A 21,777-nucleotide genomic window follows, 5' to 3' on the forward strand; every position below is an offset into this window, starting at 1 on the left:
ATGATATCTAATTTTGCAAACTGTGTATTTGGTCGAGGATCTTGATAATCTATGAATATTGCCTTTTTTTTTTTTATAACAATGGATCCACATTTCATTGAATATAGCTTGGATATCCACATTTCAGGGATCCAAGACCATTAAATCCAGATTTTATTAACGTTATTTGGTGAATTATTGTGATATTCTATCTAATTATGCAAAGAGGCAAAAAGAGCTTGTGATATTGTTCTTTCTTGATTGTATTTTCCAACATGATTAGCTCTAATAGCTTACTCTCTCTATTCAAAATTTAGGATCAGGATTTGATAAAAAGGCTCAAGAAACTATTGCATCGGATTCAGATCCCACAATCATATTTAAATTTTATTTTGATGGATATGGTACAATAAAAATATCCATAAAATTCAAGTTGCATAAATTATACATACATGTCCTCGTGTTAACATAAAAATTATCAAATCTAAATTTAGATCTATATATGCCAGTGCCAATCCCATTAATTAGTTCAAATAATTCACATTAACAAATACTTGCACACAAACAATATAAACTACAATCCTTAAAAGGAGCTTAATTATAGCCCCTAGCATTGCTCTCCCACTACCAACAAAAACATCAAATAGCTACCAAAAACTAAAGAATAAAAAGGTTGAATCAGGATCCAAACTTTTGTATTGCGGACAAAATAACCGCACTTCAAATACATAGCTCGTTTAAGTTATATGCATATGCTTAATGTTAGGCTCATTGTAGATGATATTTGAATAGAATTAGACAGGTGAGACAAAAAGTAGTATATTAGCTTAAATGCATGTCTTACTACAATGGATCCATAGTCTTTTAACTATTTCTCAAGAAGATTTCCGCACTGAAAATCATTAGATATTTTTATTTTTTTTATTTATCGACTATATCCAAAGAATTCAATCTAGATTTTTTTTTTTTCTTTTGATGAACGAATCCCAAGTGTTATCATTGTTATTGTCGCTTCTTTAAATTTAAAAATAAAAATAAAATAAAATCACGAACCAATCCCGAGTGTTGTAATTAAGAGCCAACCAAATATTTTTCGGGAGGCGTGAAAATATATCCTCCTCTTTTTTTGAACAGTAATATCTCCTTTATTTATTAATAAAGCAATGTTCAAATTTTTTTCTGGTTTAAACATAAGCTTCATAAAAGTCAGAGGCTCAATTCTAAGCCGGACATCCGTTCATTTTTATTTCTAGCTGTCTTTAGTAGATGGCTTAAATCTCGGTGGCAAATAACAGATGGATGAGTATATAATTAGTGCTTATGGCTGTCCAATAATCAACGATTCCTTCTGCATACCCTAAGAGTAGGAGATCAGATATCTAACCAAGTCTACATTTTAGTGAACGGATACATATCCTCGAATCCAAAACTAGAAGACGTTATCAACTGGGTGATGGCGCTGAATGTCGCCAGCTAGTGAAGCCAAGGATCAAATACGGGCTATTGTAAAGGAAACTCCAAGGTATAGAATAAGAGAATCCCTTGTTTTGGTACTCCAATCCTTGCCATACGGGGTCAGGCAGGAAAGAAGCAATGCCCTCGATGCTTTCACGAAGAAAAGTATATTAACCATTACACTACTACTATAAAATGGGCTATCCGTGACAGAGACATGACGTGCTCCAACACTTCACATCGTTTTTGGTGTCTCTTTGGTGTCAGAGCTGTCGGAGATTTGCAGTCCTTAGCATCTTGGGCCAAACAAACCGCTAAGCTTGAGGATGGTGAGTCACTAGAGGGAGTCTTACTTGCATAGAATGTTGTCTTCAAAAAAAATTTCAAAACTGAGACAATCAGACAGTTCTCCTGAAGTTTCTTGGATTTTATTTTTTATTTTTTATTTTTTGTGCTTGACAGAGTTCAATATTGAATGATGCGATTCTTATTAAAGTCGGGCCACGAGGGGATTTTCTGAGCCGAAATACAGAATGGGATGAATCAAGTTATGGAAATGTGAGGCAGATCTTTATAACTCATGGAAATGCCATAAATTCCATTCAAATGTTGTATGACTTCAATGGAAATTTAGCGCTTGCACACAGGCATGGAGGGGATGGAGATAACTTTGTCTGTGTGAGTAATCCATATATTCACATTCTCTTACACATTTCTTTTAGCTGTTTTATTCAGTAGTTTCTGGTGAAATTTATGCATTCACTTTTATGAGGTTTATTCTCATCCGGCAGAGTGTCGCGAGACGATTTTTTATGAGTAATGCTTTTATTTGTTATGTGCGTCGTAGAATAGTTTAGGATGAGGGAATTTTGCATTTCATAACTAGATATACAAGATTAATTAAATATTTGTCAATTAAACCAAATTGAACTCTTTCAGGATATCGATCGATTGCCAATTCTATGATGACTCCTCTTACAATCTGATGGTTACAATCTTGAACAGTGTCCGGTTTGGGAATAAAGCAGGTATAAGGCTTGGATTTAGCCTTATACTTGCCAAACATCTTTCTGAAAACCAGACATTAGCAATTAATATCTATACCTCAAACTTGCTTATGCCATGCATAACCATTTCAAGAAATAGCTGCCATAAACAGTCCTTGGACTAAAACCATAAAACTTGATTTATGACTGCCTCCTTTTCTTTTTCTAACAACAAAAATTCCTCCATCTTCCCGTCATTCCAATATTTGTATCTAAATACACATATACATAAATACATACATGCATGCATACATATATCTGGAGTCCTACTTTACAAATGGTCAAATGGTGAACCCGGATTCTGAGAAATTCTAACAAATGGTGAAGTAGGATCCATACAATCAAACCAAGTTTGATGTAATAAAACTCGCAATTGATGCTTACTTTCAGACTCTGATGCTGCTTATCTGTTTATTTTCAGATCAATTTTGAATCGTGGGAGTATTTGACATCCTTAACTGGATATTATGGGCCCATCGAGCACAAAGGTCCTACGGTCGTACGATCACTCACGTTAGAAAGCAACCGGACCACTTACGGACCATACGGTCGAGAAGAGGGTATCCCATTCCGTTTCAACTTCCAGACGGGTGTCAGGTTTGGTGGATTTCATGGACGTAGTAGCAGTAGTTTTCTTTCTGCCATCGGTGTATATGTTAAGACAATGGCGAAGCACTATTTCAGGCCTGATCCACCTCGATGTAACATCGCACCGCGTTTATGTTCTGCCTCGACAGAGTTGTCAGACCCATCTTCAAGTTCTCCTTTCCTGCAGTGATTCGATCTCAAGCTCCGATTCCGTGTACTTATGATATATTGGGGTCAGTTTGTAGTGTATGTAAATATTTGAGGTTATGCATTACGATATGCTGAAGATGAGTCCGCCTAGCGAAAATAAACACTGAAGTTGGTCTGTGTATGTAATAATGTGGTTTGATGCATTTGACTTGGTTTTCTGAAATAATACACTTGTCTTTGTGTGGCAAATCAGTGCCAAAAGCACATGTTATCTAGTTTTTTCAAGGCTGTTTTTTGGTATTTATAAGAATAGATCTAACTCGGTTTATAATCTCATGATCTTATTAGTTGTATTGGTCCAACCAACAAATCAAATAAGATTTTTAGCTCAATCATCCAAACAAATCTTAAAAGACGGTATTGTGGTCAATCTCTAAGTATGCCCGACTCTAGTGAAGAGCAATCTGCAAAACAAATCCACTGATCAGAATTATATCCGATGAGACCCTCCGATGCTTAAGTCAGTGGAAAGTGGTGAACATGATATTTAATATAGAATTCGGCAGAGTTTTAGTTCAGATGTATTTTACCAACACTATCCCCCTTACCTCCTCTTTATAGGCAATTTAGGTGGTCATCGAACACGTGGGATCCCGCTTATTGTGGTACGAAAGAATAGTTAACCCCCATTATCGGACTATGATCATAGAGTTAATGAGCGGTTTATGCCCACTAACAGTCGTAGTGTGGAGTAGTTTTCCACGATTGTAGTATCATAACTGTAGATTCTGTTATACCGACTGTGTGTCGGTAATTTTGACGTACCGATTGAATGTCGGTGTTTTTGATATACCGACTGACTATCAGTCGATGACTCTAATATACCGACTGGCCATTAATCATGTAGTCGATCAAGTCATTATGATTGGTTTGTAGCTATCAGAAAAGTCGATTAGAAGTTACCGACAGTCCGTCGGCTTATCAATTGATAGTTGGCTGTCCATATCAATGGCACCGATAGAACATCGGGTGATGAGCTTTATAGATACTGTAGTCAAACCGCATCTCCTTTGGTGGTCCGGCCTTGACGGTCCACCATCCATTGCCGACACATAGTCGAGAGACCGATAACGAATCGGGAGGAGTAGGTTTGTTTATCCCAATAGTTGCCCCCACTCCCAAGTCCGAAGTGGCTCAGCACGTTAGACAATGGGAGTTACCATGTGTCTTTTTGAGCCCCAATTCTGCGGTCATTTCTGCTACAGGTATTAATAATTTTTTTGAAAATCGAAAGTTTCCAGCTATTTTATCGTTTCGATGGTTGTGCGATCAACATTAGGACGTCTAGTCGAAGGGACGGTTATTAATATTACAGTCGGTTAGACTGCCGAACGATTCGATTGATTTGATTTTAACCAGTCGAGTTCCACTACATGTCCAATGATAATTGGCTCTTGATGACTCATGCGGATAGTGCTGACATATTATGATCAGACGGTAGATTATGTCGAAAGATCCGAATGATGTTCGGCCCTCATACCACCAAGTGCCAAGATCTAGGAAGTCTTGATTTGAATAAATACATCTCGATCGTAATGATGGCAATCAGATCAGATCAGGTATAAACGGATCGGATCAGGTATAAACGAATCGGATAAAAAAACTCTGAATCCAGACCCGACCTGTTTATTTAAACAGATCAAATTCTAAAATTCGAACCCAACCCACTTAATAAATAGGTTACTCGGCCCGACCTGTTTACAACCCATTTATAACCCTTTTAAAAAAAATAAAACTCAACCCATTTAATCACCCATTTATAAAAAAAATAATACAAAAATACATGTTCTGTCTTCGACTCTTTGTGGCCAACCATCTCCGCCTTCACCCTCGCCGTATCTCCACCCAACCATCTCTCCAGCTTCCACCCCCATGCTCTCGATCGGCTCCAGCGATGTCGAAGACTTCGACGGTGGAGCCATCGAGGACATCCCCGTGGGCTACAGCTTCCACAAAGATCCGCAATAGGGCTATGCCACGGCGCCCTCTCTCTTGGGGATGCCAGACTCCAACAGGAAGGTGTATGGCGATGAGGAGGAGAACGACTAGATCTTCTCTGACAGGCTCATCATTTCAGAGCCGGAGCACATGCGGGATAGTAGGAGGAGGGGTTCACTACTTCACTCTGCAGGAGTGGCACCGATGAATAGATCTAGGTGAGGCAGAGGGAGGGGCTGAGTGGGTGAGGTGACAAAGGGAGTGGGAAGGTCATCAGAGGAGGAGGGTGACCAACGAGAGTGAAGGTGGTTCTTAAAGTGGACGATGACAGCGAGGCAGATCTGCTCGTCGATGGGGTCAGTGGCGACAAGATTGAGGACGACGAGGGTGAAGTTGGATGAGGCAGCGACAGTGGAGAGGGAAGATTTCGTGCGGCATTGAGGTTCAAGGTCAGGGGAGAGGGACTGGAGGAATCATTGGGAGAGGGTTTTGAGGGCGATGGGGTTAAAGTCTATCGGAGCGAGAAAATAAATGCACGAACAGGCAAATTTGGAGGAAATAAACACGCGTGCTCCACACTTCAAGCCCTCGTGGATCATCGTGGGAATAGACCAAAAGCCCACAGGACCACAGGCCCAAATAAATAAAAACTTTAAATAGGTTAAATAGATTGGGCAGGTGAAAAACTTTAAACCCAAATCTGACCCATTTAATAAATAGATTAAACATGTCGATCCATTTATGATTCGAACCTGTTTAATCCAAATCCAAACCTACTTATGATGAGTCGAATGCGGGTTAGACTGCGGGTCGGATCATATTTTGCCATCCCTACTCGATCGTTGATGGGCTATATATAAGGGTTGTCTTCCTCCTCCATTTGGATTTGTTTGGATCTTTTGCTGTAACTCTGAGTGCCCGAGTGATTCCTGTGGGTATCGAGAGCTCTATTAGAGGATTTTCGTGGGTGTCGAGAGCATCTTCTTCTTCTTCTCTGCATTTTCATGGCCGCTAGGATTCCATTAGCTTTTAGGTTGGCCCTTTCTCCTTCCCCCATTTCCTTTTTTACTTTTCTTTCAATTTCTTTTCTGCTTTTGTCAATGGCTAGTAGTAGTAGAAACGGAAAGGTTAAGGTTAGGGAAGAAGAAAGACCTGTAGATAGGATTTTCAGTCCGAAACCTTCTTGGGGTAGTCGATCAACTACTATGGTTGACAATCCTCGTCTGGATCTGGCCATAGAGGCTTCCTCTTTGATCGAATTCGCCGTTATATGCCTCCGAGAGTAGTATCATATCTCGAAACAGTTTCGGCTATCCGCACCCAATCTGGATGGTCGGGTGGTTTTTTCTCCTCCGGATCAAATAGCCTTCTATGTAGAGAATCTTCGGGCCGGCCTTCGCTTTTCGATTCTGGATTTTGTTTGAAATATTTTTGATTATTATAGAATTTGTTCGGCCTAACTTGCTCTGAATTTTATTCGACTTCTTATCAGTTTTGTCTTGTTATGTCATATGCTTCCGACCACCTTTAGGGTGTCCCTTTTTCGATCCTTCTTTGTACTTCGCCACCATTCTAAGATTGAGTGTTGGTGGTGAAAGGCCTATCTTTCATTATCGGTCTATCTTCTTCCATCCATGGATGGAAGAATCAATTCTTCTTTGTTTCTTCTTCTTTGCCATGGGACTTTTCTTCCACTTAGAGAAATTCGAGGATGAGTCCAAATGAAAATAGCAAAGTTGATGCTGCTAATAGAGATGACTTCCTCTGTTTGAAGGATATGAAAGTTCCCTAGCAATGAAAGCTGCTGATGGAGTAGAGTTTATACAATGTCAGACTTAGTTCGACACTTGCCGTAGGTATAACATAGTCGGTCTTTCATTTTTCACTTAACATTTTCTACTAAATCTCAAATTTGTTACTAAGCCTGTCATTTTCCATCTATAGCCATGTAGCCTTCAGCAGATGAGATTCGACGGGCTGCTATCCAAAAAAGGCCCGCTGTCGGTGCCAGTCCCTCTCGTGGTCCGAAGAAGAATCGGCCCGATGCACCATCGATGGTCGTCACTGAGGCCAGCACTAGATCGATCGTTGCATTGTCGGCGCCAGTGGTCCTTCCACCACTCGAAGCATCTCCGTCAGTTGCGCAATCGAGCGATCATGACGGCATCATGATTGTTGATTCACCACCTACTAGCATGGCGCCAATAGTGTCTCAGGCACCTCCAACATCCGAATGGATGGAAGCTCCAGTCGATCAGCCATCTACTCAGGATCGAGGGAAAGCACCATAAGTTTCGCTCGATGGTGAGGCTCCGAAAGATTTTACGGAGTACTGCGATATTTGAGTTTTCATTGGTGAGTCGGCATTGACAAATCCGAAGCTGGCTAAGCAGCTTTTGGAGGCTATGCTTCTCCGAACTGACAGGGAGAATAGGAAGAATCAAACCATACCCGACATCTTCTCATCCTTCTATCCCATCATCCTCAGCATAAGTTGGCGTTTCATTATCTTCTTATTTTTTGTTTGCTTGCTTTGTGATATTAACTATTGAGTATTATCTTTTTCAACTGGTGCATGATATGTCAGCCGTAGAGAATAGGTTCGACGGGCTGATGGAGCTCGATCGAATATGGACGGATCAAGTTATGATTGCCAAAGCTGATAAGGAGATCGTCGATGAGCTCCTAAAGGTGGTGGAAGATCGAAAGAGGAAATACAAAGAAGATATCTCCCGACTGAAGGTTGAATTATCGTCAGCACCAGAGAAAATTGCCTCCCATGATACCTGCATTCAACAGAAGAAAAATACCATCAGCTGACTCCGAGGGGAACGCGATGACTGCTACCGCGAGCTGGAGGGTGAGCCACAGAGATATTGGGCCACTAAGTTAAAGTTGGCACTGATCGATGCAGAGTCAGTGTCCGTCAAAGAGGAGGCGAAGACTGCACAGGATGCCCTTAGTCGGGCTCAAGAGACCCTTATTTGGGCTATCGAGGACTATAAAAAATTCAAAGATTTCAAAAATGAAGTCCTCGAAGGCAATGATGAAGCTTACTGGGTTGGATATGGGGATGGCAGAAATGCCGTTGGCGATCTTTATCCAGACCTTAATTTGAGTAGCATCATCGTCTCGACTCCTAAAGAACAGATAGTAGAAGCAGCTCTGACAGTCGTGGAGACTGCTCCAGCCACTGAAGAAGTTGCGTTAGAGTCAATTGAAGCAAAGCCGACTATTATCGAAGTAAGAGAGTCCAAAGCAGTGACGGTGGTCAAAGCAGCAGCTGCGATCGACTGGTGCAATCGAACAGTAGTTGGTGTAGATAGGTGTTCTCTTTTGTTATCAAACTTAAGTCTGATTTTTGTAGCTCTTAGCAATGAAATTTCTTTCCTTTGCAACCGAATTTTAGTTCAATTTTTATAATCTTTGGTTAGATAAATGAAAGAATTTTTTCCTAAAAATGTTGAACTTTTGGAATATGATCATTATTCGTAGTAGATAATTGTTGCTAATGTAGACGAATATCAATCGGTAGTTATTGTTGTAGAGATTGTCGAACATCCTTCGGCACATTATTGCACTCGACTATAGTCGAGTCGACATGTTCAGCTCAACCATAGGCATTTCGTTCTGTCTGACCGTAGTCGGTTCGCCATTTCATTTCGTCTGACTGTAGTTGGGTCGGCATATTATTTCGTCTGATTATAATCAAGTCGGCATTTCATTTCATTCGACCGTAGTCAGATTGGTATATTGTTTCATCTAACCATAGTTGAATCGATATTTTATTCCATCCGATTGTAGTCGGATCGATATTTTTTCATTTCGTTCGATCGTAGTCAGATCGGCATATTATTCTACCCGATCATAATTAGATCTTCATATATAGTCATCTGACCTGTGTCGGTATGTAGATTTGATTGATTGGAGTCAGTTTGTAGATTTAATCGATAGGTCGTCAGTCAAACATCATATTCGTAGATAGCTAAGTATAGTTGAAAGTTGAATGCTGATCATGCCATTTTGAATATATTATAAGGACAACTTTACTGAAAATATTCGTAGATTGTCGGCATTCTACATCCAAGAGATAGTCGTTCTATCGTAGAGGAACATTGTTTTGTTGGATTGAAACATTATCGTAGGTCGTTCCGTTATAGAAGAACATAGTCGTTGTTTGGAAAGAGCTTTCAAAATCATAGATCATGATTGATTCGTCATTTAAAGAAGCTTTTCGAATTATAGATCAAGATCAATTCATTGTTTGGAGAAATTTTCTGAATCATTTGCTTCCAAAAGTCTCATCACTTAGTCATTTTGTAGCCTTTTGATTTGGCGATCTAGCTACTGAAGTTTCTGCTCGTAGATGTCCATATGCTGGGAATCCTCTCGGAGAGAGTACCTAGGAGTAGAACTTTCATTAGATAAAGGAAAAAGAATATCGTCGTTTTCCCTTATCAACTTTGTGGGGAAAAAATAGATGGTAATTGATGTGTTGAGAGTGATGAGTTGAGTGGTATGGTCCATCCCGTCGATGAGACTGTTGTCGAGGTTGCGCCACCATCGATTGTTGACTATATTTACTGGATGCTATGAACTACCTCCGTCGGTCACATTGTGAGTGATGGGCTGAGCGGTATGGCTCATCCCATCGATGAGACTGTCATCGAGGTTGGTCACCATCGATTGTTGGCTGTGTTTACTGAAGGCTATGAACTGCCTTCGTCAGTGTCTTTTTTTGCTGCACTAAGATAGTGAATTGCTAAGCATCCATGATGATGACTGAACGTGAGGATTTGGACTCTACCAATGGAGGTGGAAGATTTTTCTGGCTCAAAGATTGTCGGACGGAGCTGGTGGAAACGTTATGGGCTCTCATTTTTACTATGATGATTGAATTTTCTCCCCTATCTGGCATGCCAATCTATTGTGACTAATCTCTGAGTGCATCTGACTCTGATGAAAAGCAACTTACAAAACAAGTCCACTGGTCGGAATTATGTTTGGCATAAATTCTTCGATGCCTAAGTCAGCAGAGAGTAATGAATATGATATTTAGTGTAGAATTCGATAGAATTTTAGTCCAAATGTGTCTTACCAATGTTGTCTCCTTTATCTTCTCTTTATAGGCAATTTGGGTGTAACCGTCGAACACGTGAGATCCTGCTTATTGTGGCACAAAAGGATAGTTAACCCCCATTATCGGACCATGATTATGAAATTAGTAGGTGGTTTATACCAACTAAATAATCATGGTGTGGAGTAGTTTCTCACGATTATAGTATCATAACGGTAGATTCTGTTATACGGACTGTTTGTCGGTGATCTTGGCATACCGATTTTATGTCGATGCTTTTGATATACCAACTAACTATCAGTCAGTGACTCTGATATACCAACTGATCATCGATCATATAGTCGATCGAGTCGTTATAGTTGGTTTATAGCCATCAGAAAAGTCGATTGAAAGTTATCGACAGTCGGTCGGCTTATCGATTGATAGTTGATTGTCCGTATCTATAGCATCGATAGAACGTTGGGTGATGAGCCTTATAGACATTGTAGTCGAACCGTATCTCTTTTGACGGTTCGATTTTGACAGTCCATCATCTATTATCGATATATAGTCAGAAAAATAATAGTGAATCAATGAAGAGTAGATTTGATTGTCCTAACAGACAGTATTGTTATTCTTTGTTCTTCATCTCGTACTTCTTGTTTTTCGTGAAAGGGGTGTGTCAAAAAAACATGAACTGTCATAATATATAATATTGGGCATATGTGATGCATATAGCAGAAGTATAACCTATCATGATTGATACATGAAGAAACATCAGCATGGTTAGTAAAGATAGTTTCCAAGGCGCGGCAATGGGGTGTCCTCCCCATCAACTTTTGTGGTCATTTCTAGAGCTCTTTTTCTTGTGTCACCCCTCGCTCAATTTCCTCCATGTATTTAGTGTAAATCAAATAAGATTTGTTTTAAGATCTCCATCCCTTGTTTTATATGATGCAAAGACATGTTCTTGATTGTCCGAGAAAGATATAAATAATATTTTATTTATGATAAAATGAATCTCTACCATAAATATCCGGATAGCCACAAATTCTTGGCAATGGGATGTCCTTCCTATCAACTTTTGTGATCATTTCCAGAGCTCTTTTTCTTGTGTCGCCCCTCGCTCAATTTCCTCCATGTATTTAGTGTAAATCAAATAGGATTTGTTTTAAGGTCTCCATCCCTTGTTTTGTATGATGCAAAGACATGTTCTTGATTGTCCGAAAAAGATATAAATAATATTTTATTTATGATAAAATGAATCTCTACCATAAATATCAAAATAGCCACAAATTCTTGGCAATGGGATGTCCTCCCTATCAACTTTTGTGGTCATTTTCAGAGCTCTTTTTTTGTGTTGCCCCACGCTCAATTTCCTCCATGTATTTAGTGTAAATCAAATAAGATTTATTTTAAGGTCTCTATCCCTTATTTTGTACGATGCAAAGACATATTTTTGATTATCCAAAAAAGATACAAACAATATTTTATATATGATAAGATGAATCTCTATCATAAATATCCGGATAACCACAAATTCTTCAAGCTCAAAACTACCGAATGATTACTCAAAACTATCGAATGATTTATTGATGCCCTGGTCTGGACACAATTGATGCGGGACAATCCTAAAAAGAAAATCAATCCTAATAATCAAGCTCTCTTCTGTTCATCAACAACAAATCACGTCCGGTCAGGGGCTCATTATTCCCAGGACAGACAGTATAGTTGCCTATACTCTGCTCAGAAGGCGTGATTGATTGATACGAGACTAAAGCGAGATCAATCTAAATGATACAGACGAATGCCATTCGAGAGATCAGTAAACAATTAGTAATAAAAAATTTCATAAATAGATAGCAGAAATTAAACATGCTCACGAGTAGATGCAAAAAAAAGAAATAAGAATGGAACGAGAGAAAATAAAACATTAAACCCGTGAGAAAATCCAAGAAGATGATAAAAATCCGGATCGTGGTAGTTAAGAAACTACTCTGATTAGGGTTCTTAATCTTTTAGCCAAACAGATCCATCGATAAAGAACTAGGTCTTTACCAACATCGGATTAAAAAAAAAAATCAAAGATCAACTGTTAAGGAACGAAGGTCCTTGACAGCATATGATCTGTAGAATAAGAAATCACTCCTTCTCTCAGCACGACAGATGAAAATTCTGGAGGAGACAGATCTTCTCTTGACGGAATAGGCTTGCGTGGGTAGATGGTGGAGTCGATTAGAGTCGCAGGAACACTGAATCTTAAGTAGAAGGAATAGGATAGAAAGTGGACCTCACACCCTCCCCTTGTGGGGCGATTTTGGGTCTCACACCCTCTCCCTCTCGGAGCGATTGACACAAGTATTTGTGGAGTTTGTAAAATCATTCATTATTTTTTTCATGAAAGATACAAGGATTTATATAGGACTCTAAGGGTCCTATTTGTTTAGGAATCTCTTATTTTTACAAGGAAGAAATCAACCCTCCACAAAAAAGTAAAGCATTATAATCTACCATAGGAAAGAAATCAGCCTTCAACAAAATAAGTAAGTAGCCAAGAACTCTTAAGGAATTCTAAGGAAGAAATGGAATTTCATGTGGGTGCTTGATGCTTGACACAATTTGGCATGAGCACGACACATGCTGGCATGCATATTTCTTCTCTTGGCATGTGGAGAGTGGTGGCTCCAAAGGTGACGTGGACAAATCCAAGTATGCCCTATGGACCCAAAGCCAAATGCATTAAAATTTATTGACTGAAAATAAATAACTGAAGTAGAATCAATTTAATGAGGCTTCTTCGATCCAAATCGAACTTAAATTATGTTGCCGATTTTTGATGGCTCTGGTGTCCGCACCAATTCTCTCGAGGTGGGAAAAACTTGACCCTGTCGAGTGTGGGTCGATTTCGCTCTGGTGACGCTCAAGTAGATCGGGATCAATGCGTTGCAGCTCTTCTCGAGTGATCCAGGTATCTTCAGACTCCGGTCGACCTCGCCATCTGACCAGATACCGCTGATAGCCTCGACTCCGGGTGGAAAGGATCTGCTCATCCAAAATTCTCTCAATCTGATCGTGTTTTGCTGACATTTTGGCTGGTGGACACTCAGAGATAGGTTCGCTCTCAAAGGTTGGTTCAGGCTCAAATGGCTCACTAGGTATCCGAGTTGGTTTTTTATAGGCGACAAGATCTGTAATGTTAAAAGTAGAGCTAATTCCAAAATCAGAAGGTAGGTCCACAACATACGTATTTGATCTGATTTTTTTTATGATCTTAAACGGACCTGCTCCTCGGGCATGTAACTTCTTCACGGTTCCGGAAGGAAACCGTTCAGGCCTCAATCAAACCATCACATAGTCTCCCTCTGCAAACTCTTGAACACGTCGATGAGAATCTGCATTCTGTTTATAAACTTTATTACTCATACTAATTTTTTTACTGATCTCTTTATGCAGACTCTTGACATGCTGTGCAAATGACTCTGCAGATTCGAAAATCCTAGCATGCATGGGTAGTGGGATGAGGTCTATTGGTTTTCTAGGTTGATATCCATGAACTACTTCAAAAGGACTCATGCCAATGGACCTATTAACAGAGCTATTATATGCAAATTCGGCTCGGGGCAGCAAAAGATCCCAGTTACCCATATGTTCCCCAATCAAGCAACGCAAAAGATTTCCAAGACTCCTATTAACCACTTCGGTCTGACCGTCTGTTTGCGGATGATAGGCAGAAGAAAATTTTAGTTTTGTGCCTAAAAGATGCCATAGGGTTTTCCAAAAGTAGCTCATAAATCTAACATCCCTATCAGAAATAATAGTTTTAGGCAATCCATGTAGTCTAACAATCTCATCAAAGTATATCCTTGCAACTTTCGACGCATCAGACGTTTGGCAACAGGGCAAGAAATGGGCCATTTTTGAAAATCTATCTACAACCACTAGAATGGAATCATGCTTCCTGGCTGTCCTAGGTAATCCCAAAACAAAATCCATACTAACATCTTGCCAAGGACAGTCTGGTATAGGTAAGGGTGTATATAAGCCGGTGTTTTGTTTTCTCTGCTTGGCCACGGCACATGTTCTACATTGGACAACAATTCGGGCGACATCTCTTTTCAAGCTTGGCCAAAAGAACTGGGCTTCTACCAACTCTATAGTTTTATTCCTACCAAAGTGTCCAGCTAATCCTCCAGCATGTAATTCCCAAACTAAAAAATCTCTCAAAGATGTACGGGGGATACACAGCCTAGTTTCTCTAAATAGGTAACCATCCTGAAGGGTATATTCACTACGTTCTCTAGATGGCCCCTTACGTAAAGCGGTAAGTATGTCACCAAAATCTGGACACTCCTCATAATTTTCTTTAATCTTATCAAAACCAACAACTTCTATACTAACGGTGGACAGCAAAGTATGACGACGACTCAGGGCATCAGCAGCACGATTCTCTACACCTGCACGGTGTTTCAAAACAAAAGTATAGGCTTGCAAAAACTCGACCCACCTACCGTGTCTATGATTCAATTTCTTTTGAGAATTCAGGAATCTAAGGGCCTCATGGTCAGAGTACAAAATAAATTCTTGCGGTAGCAGGTAATGCCTCCAATATCTTAAAGCTTGAATTACCGCATAAAACTCCTTATCATAGGTAGAATACTTGAGTTTAGAATCGTTAAGTTTCTCGCTAAAGTATGCTACCGGATGACCTTCTTGACTAAGGACACCACCAATCCCAACTCCTGACGCATCGCACGCTACTTCAAAAACCTTAGAAAAATCAGGGAGATGTAAGATTGGGGCATGAGTCATCTTGTCCTTAATGTCTAGAAAGGCTCTATTGGCTGCCCTAGTCCATTCAAAATTTTCCTTTCTAATGCAGTCAGTGATGGGAGCGACTATGGTGCTAAACCCTTTTATGAACCTACGATAAAAAGTTGCTAATCTATGAAAACTCCGCACGTCATGCACACTCTTGGGCACCGGCCATTCAACTATTGCTCTAATCTTTTCAGGATCAGCAGATACACCATTGGGGGTAACAACAAAACCTAAAAAGATGATATGGTCTGTCATAAAAGCGCACTTCTTAGGATTAGCATACAAGCTTTCTGTTTTAAGAACTTGACACATTCTTTGGAGGTGATCTAAATGATCTTTTCTAGTTCGACTATAGATCAAAATGTCATCAAAATATACGACTACAAATACTCCTATAAATGGTCGTAGTACTTGGGTCATCAACCTCATGAAGGTACTAGGGGCATTAGATAATCCAAATGGCATCATCATCCACTCATATAAACCATTTTTTGTCTTGAAAGCAGTTTTCCACTCATCTCCCGGTCTAATCCTTACTTGATGGTAACCACTCTTAAGATCGATCTTAGAAAAGATAGTGGATCCGGCCATCATATCTAACATGTCATCTAACATAGGGATGGGAAAGCGGTACTTAATGGTGATCTTATTAATGGCACGGCTATCTATGCACATCCTCCATGTACCATCCTTCTTTGGAGTCAGTAGTGCAGGAACCGCACAAGGACTCAAACTCTCCCTCACAAATCCTTTTTTTATCAGCTCTCCAACTTGTCTTTGTAGCTCAGCATGCTCATTAGGGTTCAACCTATAGTGGGGCAAGTTGGGTAGGGTAGATCCAGGAACTAAATCAATGGCATGTTGAATGTTTCTCATAGGCGGTAAGTAATCTGGAAGATCCTCAGGAAAGACATCATGAAACTCAGCAAGAAGGCTAGCTACTTCCTTAGGATAATCCACCTTAGAATCCTCACGAACTTCTCTAGCAACAAGCATCCAAACTGGTGATCCTTCACTCATGATCGTCTCTAATTCTTTAGCACCTATCAGATTGAGGCTTTTCTTCTTAAGATTTTCTTTTGGTCCATCGCCTATCTTTCTATTAGTAGCCTTAGGTGGGGAAGGATTAATCGTGATCTTCTTACCCTGATGAGTAAAGCTGCAGGAGTTGGTACGGCCATAAATCGTAACATCATTGTCGAATAGCCAAAGCTGACCTAATATGATACTTTCGACTTCCATGGGTAAGACATCGCACCACACATGATCCTGATAGGAATGAAGCTGGATGGGCACACGACATCTAAATTTGATGGGAATAGAGGAGGAATCAATCCAAGACACACGGTATGGACTAGGATGATCTACAGGAGTTAATCCTAATCGCTTAACCGTGTCGGTGGAGATGGCGTTGATACAGCTACCGCTATCAATGATCACCTTACAAATTTTATCGCCAAATTTTATGAAGGTATGGAAAATAGAGATCCTACGCCAGTCTTCACTTTCCTTAGTTTGGGCTAGGACATACCTAACGACTCCAAGCCTAAGGTCTGACTCAGGTGTGGCATAACCTAGGATGTCCTCAGTACTCTCAAATTGCTCGGCTAAATCTGGATCAGCTTCATAAACTTTCTCCTCAATATTTTCTAGAGTTTCTCCTTCTAATTCTTCTACGAATAATGATCGGTTGGGGCATTGTGCAGCAAAGTGACCGTAACCATGGCACTTGAAGCAATGAGATCGAGAACTACTTCCTTTTGATAACTCTCCTATAGTTTCTTTTCCTTTATCTTCTTTTCTCCCAATAGGATTTGTAAGTGGAGGTCTGTTACTAGGAGTTTGATTAATATTAGGTCTCGATCCAGAAGGGGTTACTCGGTTGGGTTCAGGACGACGGAGAGTCGAATATCTAGAAAATCTTTCAAAATCTAAGGCAAGTTGATAAGCTTGTTCCAACGTGGTTACCTCTCGCAGAAAGAGCTCACGCTGAATATCCTCTCGTAATCCAGCTCTAAATCGAGATAAGGTAACAACTCTATCTTCGGCTACTCCACATCTCATGAGGTATTCATCAAATCTCATGATATACTCGGTGACTGATCTATTCCCTTGAGTAAGCCTCTGCCATTGATCTAAAAGTCTTTGTTGGTAAGAGATGGGGAGGTACTTCTCTCTGAGTTTTTCTTTCATCTCATCCCAGGTTTCTATCGGATCTTGTCTTCTCTGATTGAGAAGACGCTCTACACTTTCCCAATAAAGTCGGGCTTGCCTCATCAATTTCATCCTAGCAAATCTAACTCTCCTTGCTTCAGACATTTCATACCATCCAAAATAGTGGTCCATACCTGATTCCCAATCTAGGTACTCTCTCGGATCTAGACAACCATCAAAACTTGGGGCTTCGACTTTCATATTCCTAAGAATATGCTCATCTTGATCGAACTGGTTATGGTGCGGACGTGCCCCTATAGGTCGATCAAGTTCTAGATTCCTACCTCTTTGTCCTATAGGTAGTCGGAGAGACTCAGGTTCAGGTTGTTTCTGTCTAGCTTCTTCTAATACCACTATTCTCTCATCCATGGCTTTCATAAAATTTTTCATGTCATCAAACTTTTCAGTCAGAGCATTAATGATGGCTGCTATATTGGGATCCATATTGGTATTGGGTGGGGAAGTAGGATGTTGGTACCAGGTACCTGATCTAGTGGTCATGCAACTCTAAGATGCAGAAATAAGGTGCAATAAAATTAAAATGCTTGAAAGTAAAGTACGAAATTTAGAGTGCGAAAATTTAACTTGCGAAAATTTAAATTGCTGAATTTAAACTAAAGCCCTAATCAACCTGCTCTGATACCAAATTGATGCGGGACAATCCTAAAAAGAAAATCAATCCTAATAATCAAGCTCTCTTCTGTTCATCAACAACAAATCACATCCGGCCAGGGGCTCATTATTCTCAGGACAGACAGTATAGTTGCCTATACTCTGCTCAGGAGGTGTGATTGATTGATACGAGACTAAAGCGAGATCAATCTAAATGATACAGACGAATGCCATTCGAGAGATCAGTAAACAATTAGTAATAGAAAATTTTATAAACAGATAGCAGAAATTAAACATGCTCACGAGTAGATGCAAAAAAAAGAAATAAGAATGGAACGAGAGAAAATAAAACATTAAACCCGTGAGAAAATCCAAGAAGATGATAAGAATTCGGATCGTGGTAGTTAAGAAACTACTCTGATTAGGGTTCTTAATCTTTTAACCAAACAGATCCATCGATAAAGAACTAGGTCTTTACCAACATCGGATTAAAAAAAAAAATCAAAGATCAACTGTTAAGGAACGAAGGTCCTTGACAGCATATGATCTGTAGAATAAGAAATCACTCATTCTCTCAGCACGACAGATAAAAATTCTGGAGGAGACAGATCTTCTCTTGACGGAATAGGCTTGCGTGGGTAGATGGTGGAGTCGATCAGAGTCGCAGGAACACTGAATCTTAAGTAGAAGGAATAGGATAGAAAGTGGGCCTCACACCCTCCCCTTGTGGGGCGATTTTGGGTCTCACACCCTCTCCCTCTCGGAGCGATTGACACAAGTATTTGTGGAGTTTGTAAAATCATTCATTATTTTTTTCATGAAAGATACAAGGATTTATATAGGACTCTAAGGGTCCTATTTGTTTAGGAATCTCTTATTTTTACAAGGAAGAAATCAACCCTCCACAAAAAAGTAAAGCATTATAATCTACCATAGGAAAGAAATCAGCCTTCAACAAAATAAGTAAGTAGCCAAGAACTCTTAAAGAATTCTAAGGAAGAAATGGAATTTCATGTGGGTGCTTGATGCTTGACACAACTTGGCATGAGCACGGCACATGCTGGCATGCATATTTCTTCTCTTGGCATGTGGAGAGTGGTGGCTCCAAAGGTGACGTGGACAAATCCAAGTATGGCCCTATGGATCCAAAGCCAAATGCATTAAAATTTATTGACTGAAAATAAATAACTGAAGTAGAATCAATTTAATGAGGCTTCTTCGATCCAAATCGAACTTAAATTATGTTGTCGATTTTTGATGGCTCTGGTGTCCGCACCAACAATGCTCTCCAGTCACCTTCAATCCCCATTGCTCTCTCACCAAAAAAAAATCCACATTGCTCTTGTTGATGTCGTGGTTGGAGACAAGTCACAGACTCATGATTATTTGAGAAATGATAAAAATATAATTTTGAAATTAAAAAATATTATAAAAATATTCAGCCCAAGATTTTGGATCTATTCCCATGGAAGAAATTATATCTTGTACTATACTACCATGCACCATATCAATTACATACATGCGTTCTTGTAGGCCAATCATATATGCTTGTCTTAGCCATTGGCTTATAGGAACATGCACGTATGATTAGTGTTGTGGCCAATCCCCTCATCGTCTGATCGTCGGAAACGAACGCCTACAAAAGAAGTCCGCACTGACCGGAAGTGACTCCGGCGGGGACCCTCCGACGGTCAAGTCAGAGAGGAGACTAAGCAACAGTAGGAAAGAATCAAGGAGCTCAGCGAGAGAGAGAGAGTAAGCACAAGAGTTTCGAAGGAACCTCCTCCAGCACTGTTGCCTTCTCCCTTTTTATAGTAGAGCGCGGTATGGCACCGTCATTAATGGCGCAGACAATGGGAGAGTTGTCAAATCGTCGGAGGTTGTCAGAGTCACCGTGGGGGCTGTCAAATCATCGTGGAGCTGTCAAATCACCAGGGTTGACCCATGTCTTGGGTGGGACGATGTCCTAGGGCGGCTACGTCGCATGCCCTTGTCAAGATGGCGGCCCTCAACAATTGTACGGTGTTCGGAGGAGCCGACCGACCATACGTCAGTATTAGGTCGTAGGATGTCGGGTGAAGACCTAGGGACACCGTCGGCTGGAGCGGTGCATCGCAGGGATCGGACATCGGCCACCACCCCCCATGGCCAGTCTGATGTGTTGCCAAAGTCGGGGGTCGGGCCACGTCGTTCGGCCAATCGAGAATGGGAAGGGTCTTCCCGACCGACATACCTTCGATCGAACGATGTCGGTTAGTGCGATCGGTAGAGTCGGGCACCGGTTAGGTGGGCCCGACAGTGAGTCAGCATGAGAGCGACCGGTCGGTATATTCCAACAGTTGCCCCCCCACTTCTGAGTCGGATGGCGTGTTGGCCAGCGTCCTTGCGTGGGCGGTGGCGTCGGGCGAAAGGAGTGGATATCCATCGCATTATGCTCTGACTCTGACGATCGTATCAACGTTCGGTCCGGCGCCAGACGTCTTATGGATGTCAGGCGACTCGTCGGTGTCAGACATCCCGTCGGTGTCAGGCATCCCATCGGTGTCAGGCATCCCATCAGAAATAGAAACCGCCGTTTTTGCCGTCTCTTCGAAAACTCAAACCGCCACGACCTCTCCGCCGCATGGCAGGAGGCCATTGGGTCGGATTATTTCAGGCGGATGAAGGCGACGTGGCCTGATCTGTGGCCGGTGCATCGAATCGTCGGGCCGAAGGAAGGCCCAGATGCCGCCACGTATCACGATCTGGGAGATCCTCGCTAGTCGTGCTTTCATCTCAACCTTTGAGGAGCGCTATATATACAGGGCCACCAGCATCCAAAACCCTACCTTTCAAATCTGTTGCCGAGACCCTGGCCGTGTGGTCCCTTGCCTCAGGTAATCATCCCCGTTTTCTCCCTAGGAAAGTCTTTTTCCCTAGGAGCCTTCATCGTCGTCCTTCGTCTTCTCCTCATTTTCTCATAGTTCTCTTCCTTCTTCTTCTCATTCTTTGGCTTCGGTTCTAGCGTAATGGCTAGAACATCTCCACGAGAAAGTTGGTCGGAGAACCCGACGGATGATTCTCGATCGACCCCGGAGGTGGAGGTCTCTTCACTTTCGGGGCCGAACGTTGATCGGCTCCGGGAGCAGTACTGCATCCCAGAGCAGTTTCAGCTGTTCACCCTTGGAGCCGATGGTCGGGTCAACAACACGCCTGCGGGCCAGGTGGCCTTCTACATCGAGGACCTCTGGGTCGGTCTTCGCTTTTCAGCTCCAGAGTTTGTCCGGAATGTGCTGGACTACTACGGGTTGTGTCCGGCGCAGCTTGCGCCGAACTCGATCCGACTGGTAGTCAGCTTTGCTTTATTGTGTCGGCTTTTGCCGACCAATCCTCGTATTTCGCTCTTTCGAGCTTTTTTTGTTCTCCGACCCCACTCTAAAGTCCGAGGGTGGTGGTATTTCAACCCTCGAAAGGGTCTCTCCTTTATCACTGGTCTTCCATCGTCGATTAATGGATGGAAGAACCAGTTTTTCTTCGTCTCTTCTCTCATTCCCTGGGGGTTCCCTTCCCGCTGGAGGGACCCCCGAACCCAACCAAATGAGAACAGTTGGGTGGAGGCTGGGGACCGAGAAGACTTCCATTGTCTGAAGGATATCTCGGTGCCGAAGTAGAAGGAGCTTGTCATCGAGCAAGCCCTGTACGACGCCGGTCTGAGCTCGGTTCCTCGCCTAGGTCTATTTTTCTTCTTTCTCATTTTCTCTATTTTTTGGTGCTGATTCGCTGTTGATATTGCAGACATGCCGTCGAGGGTGAGGTTGACGGAAGCCGACATTCGGTAACACGTGGCTCGAAAGAGGCCGGTGCCTGGAGCCGAACCATCAC

At 41.4% G+C, this 21,777-nt stretch overlaps 1 protein-coding gene across 1 annotated transcript; it reads left to right on the plus strand.

Annotated features, from left to right (window-relative positions):
* The first annotated feature begins 1,661 nt into the window (after nucleotides 1-1,661).
* LOC105050467 (jacalin-related lectin 19) lies at nucleotides 1,662-3,479 on the plus strand. The gene is made up of 3 exons (XM_010930497.3): nucleotides 1,662-1,763; nucleotides 1,897-2,112; nucleotides 2,902-3,479. Exons 1-3 carry the CDS (start codon nucleotides 1,761-1,763, stop codon nucleotides 3,256-3,258), a joined length of 576 nt encoding a protein of 191 aa, XP_010928799.1. The 5' UTR covers nucleotides 1,662-1,760; the 3' UTR covers nucleotides 3,259-3,479.
* The last annotated feature ends 18,298 nt before the right edge of the window (nucleotides 3,480-21,777 follow it).

This window comes from Elaeis guineensis, chromosome 8 (assembly GCF_000442705.2).
Source record: "Elaeis guineensis isolate ETL-2024a chromosome 8, EG11, whole genome shotgun sequence".
Lineage (NCBI taxonomy): Eukaryota > Viridiplantae > Streptophyta > Magnoliopsida > Arecales > Arecaceae > Elaeis > Elaeis guineensis.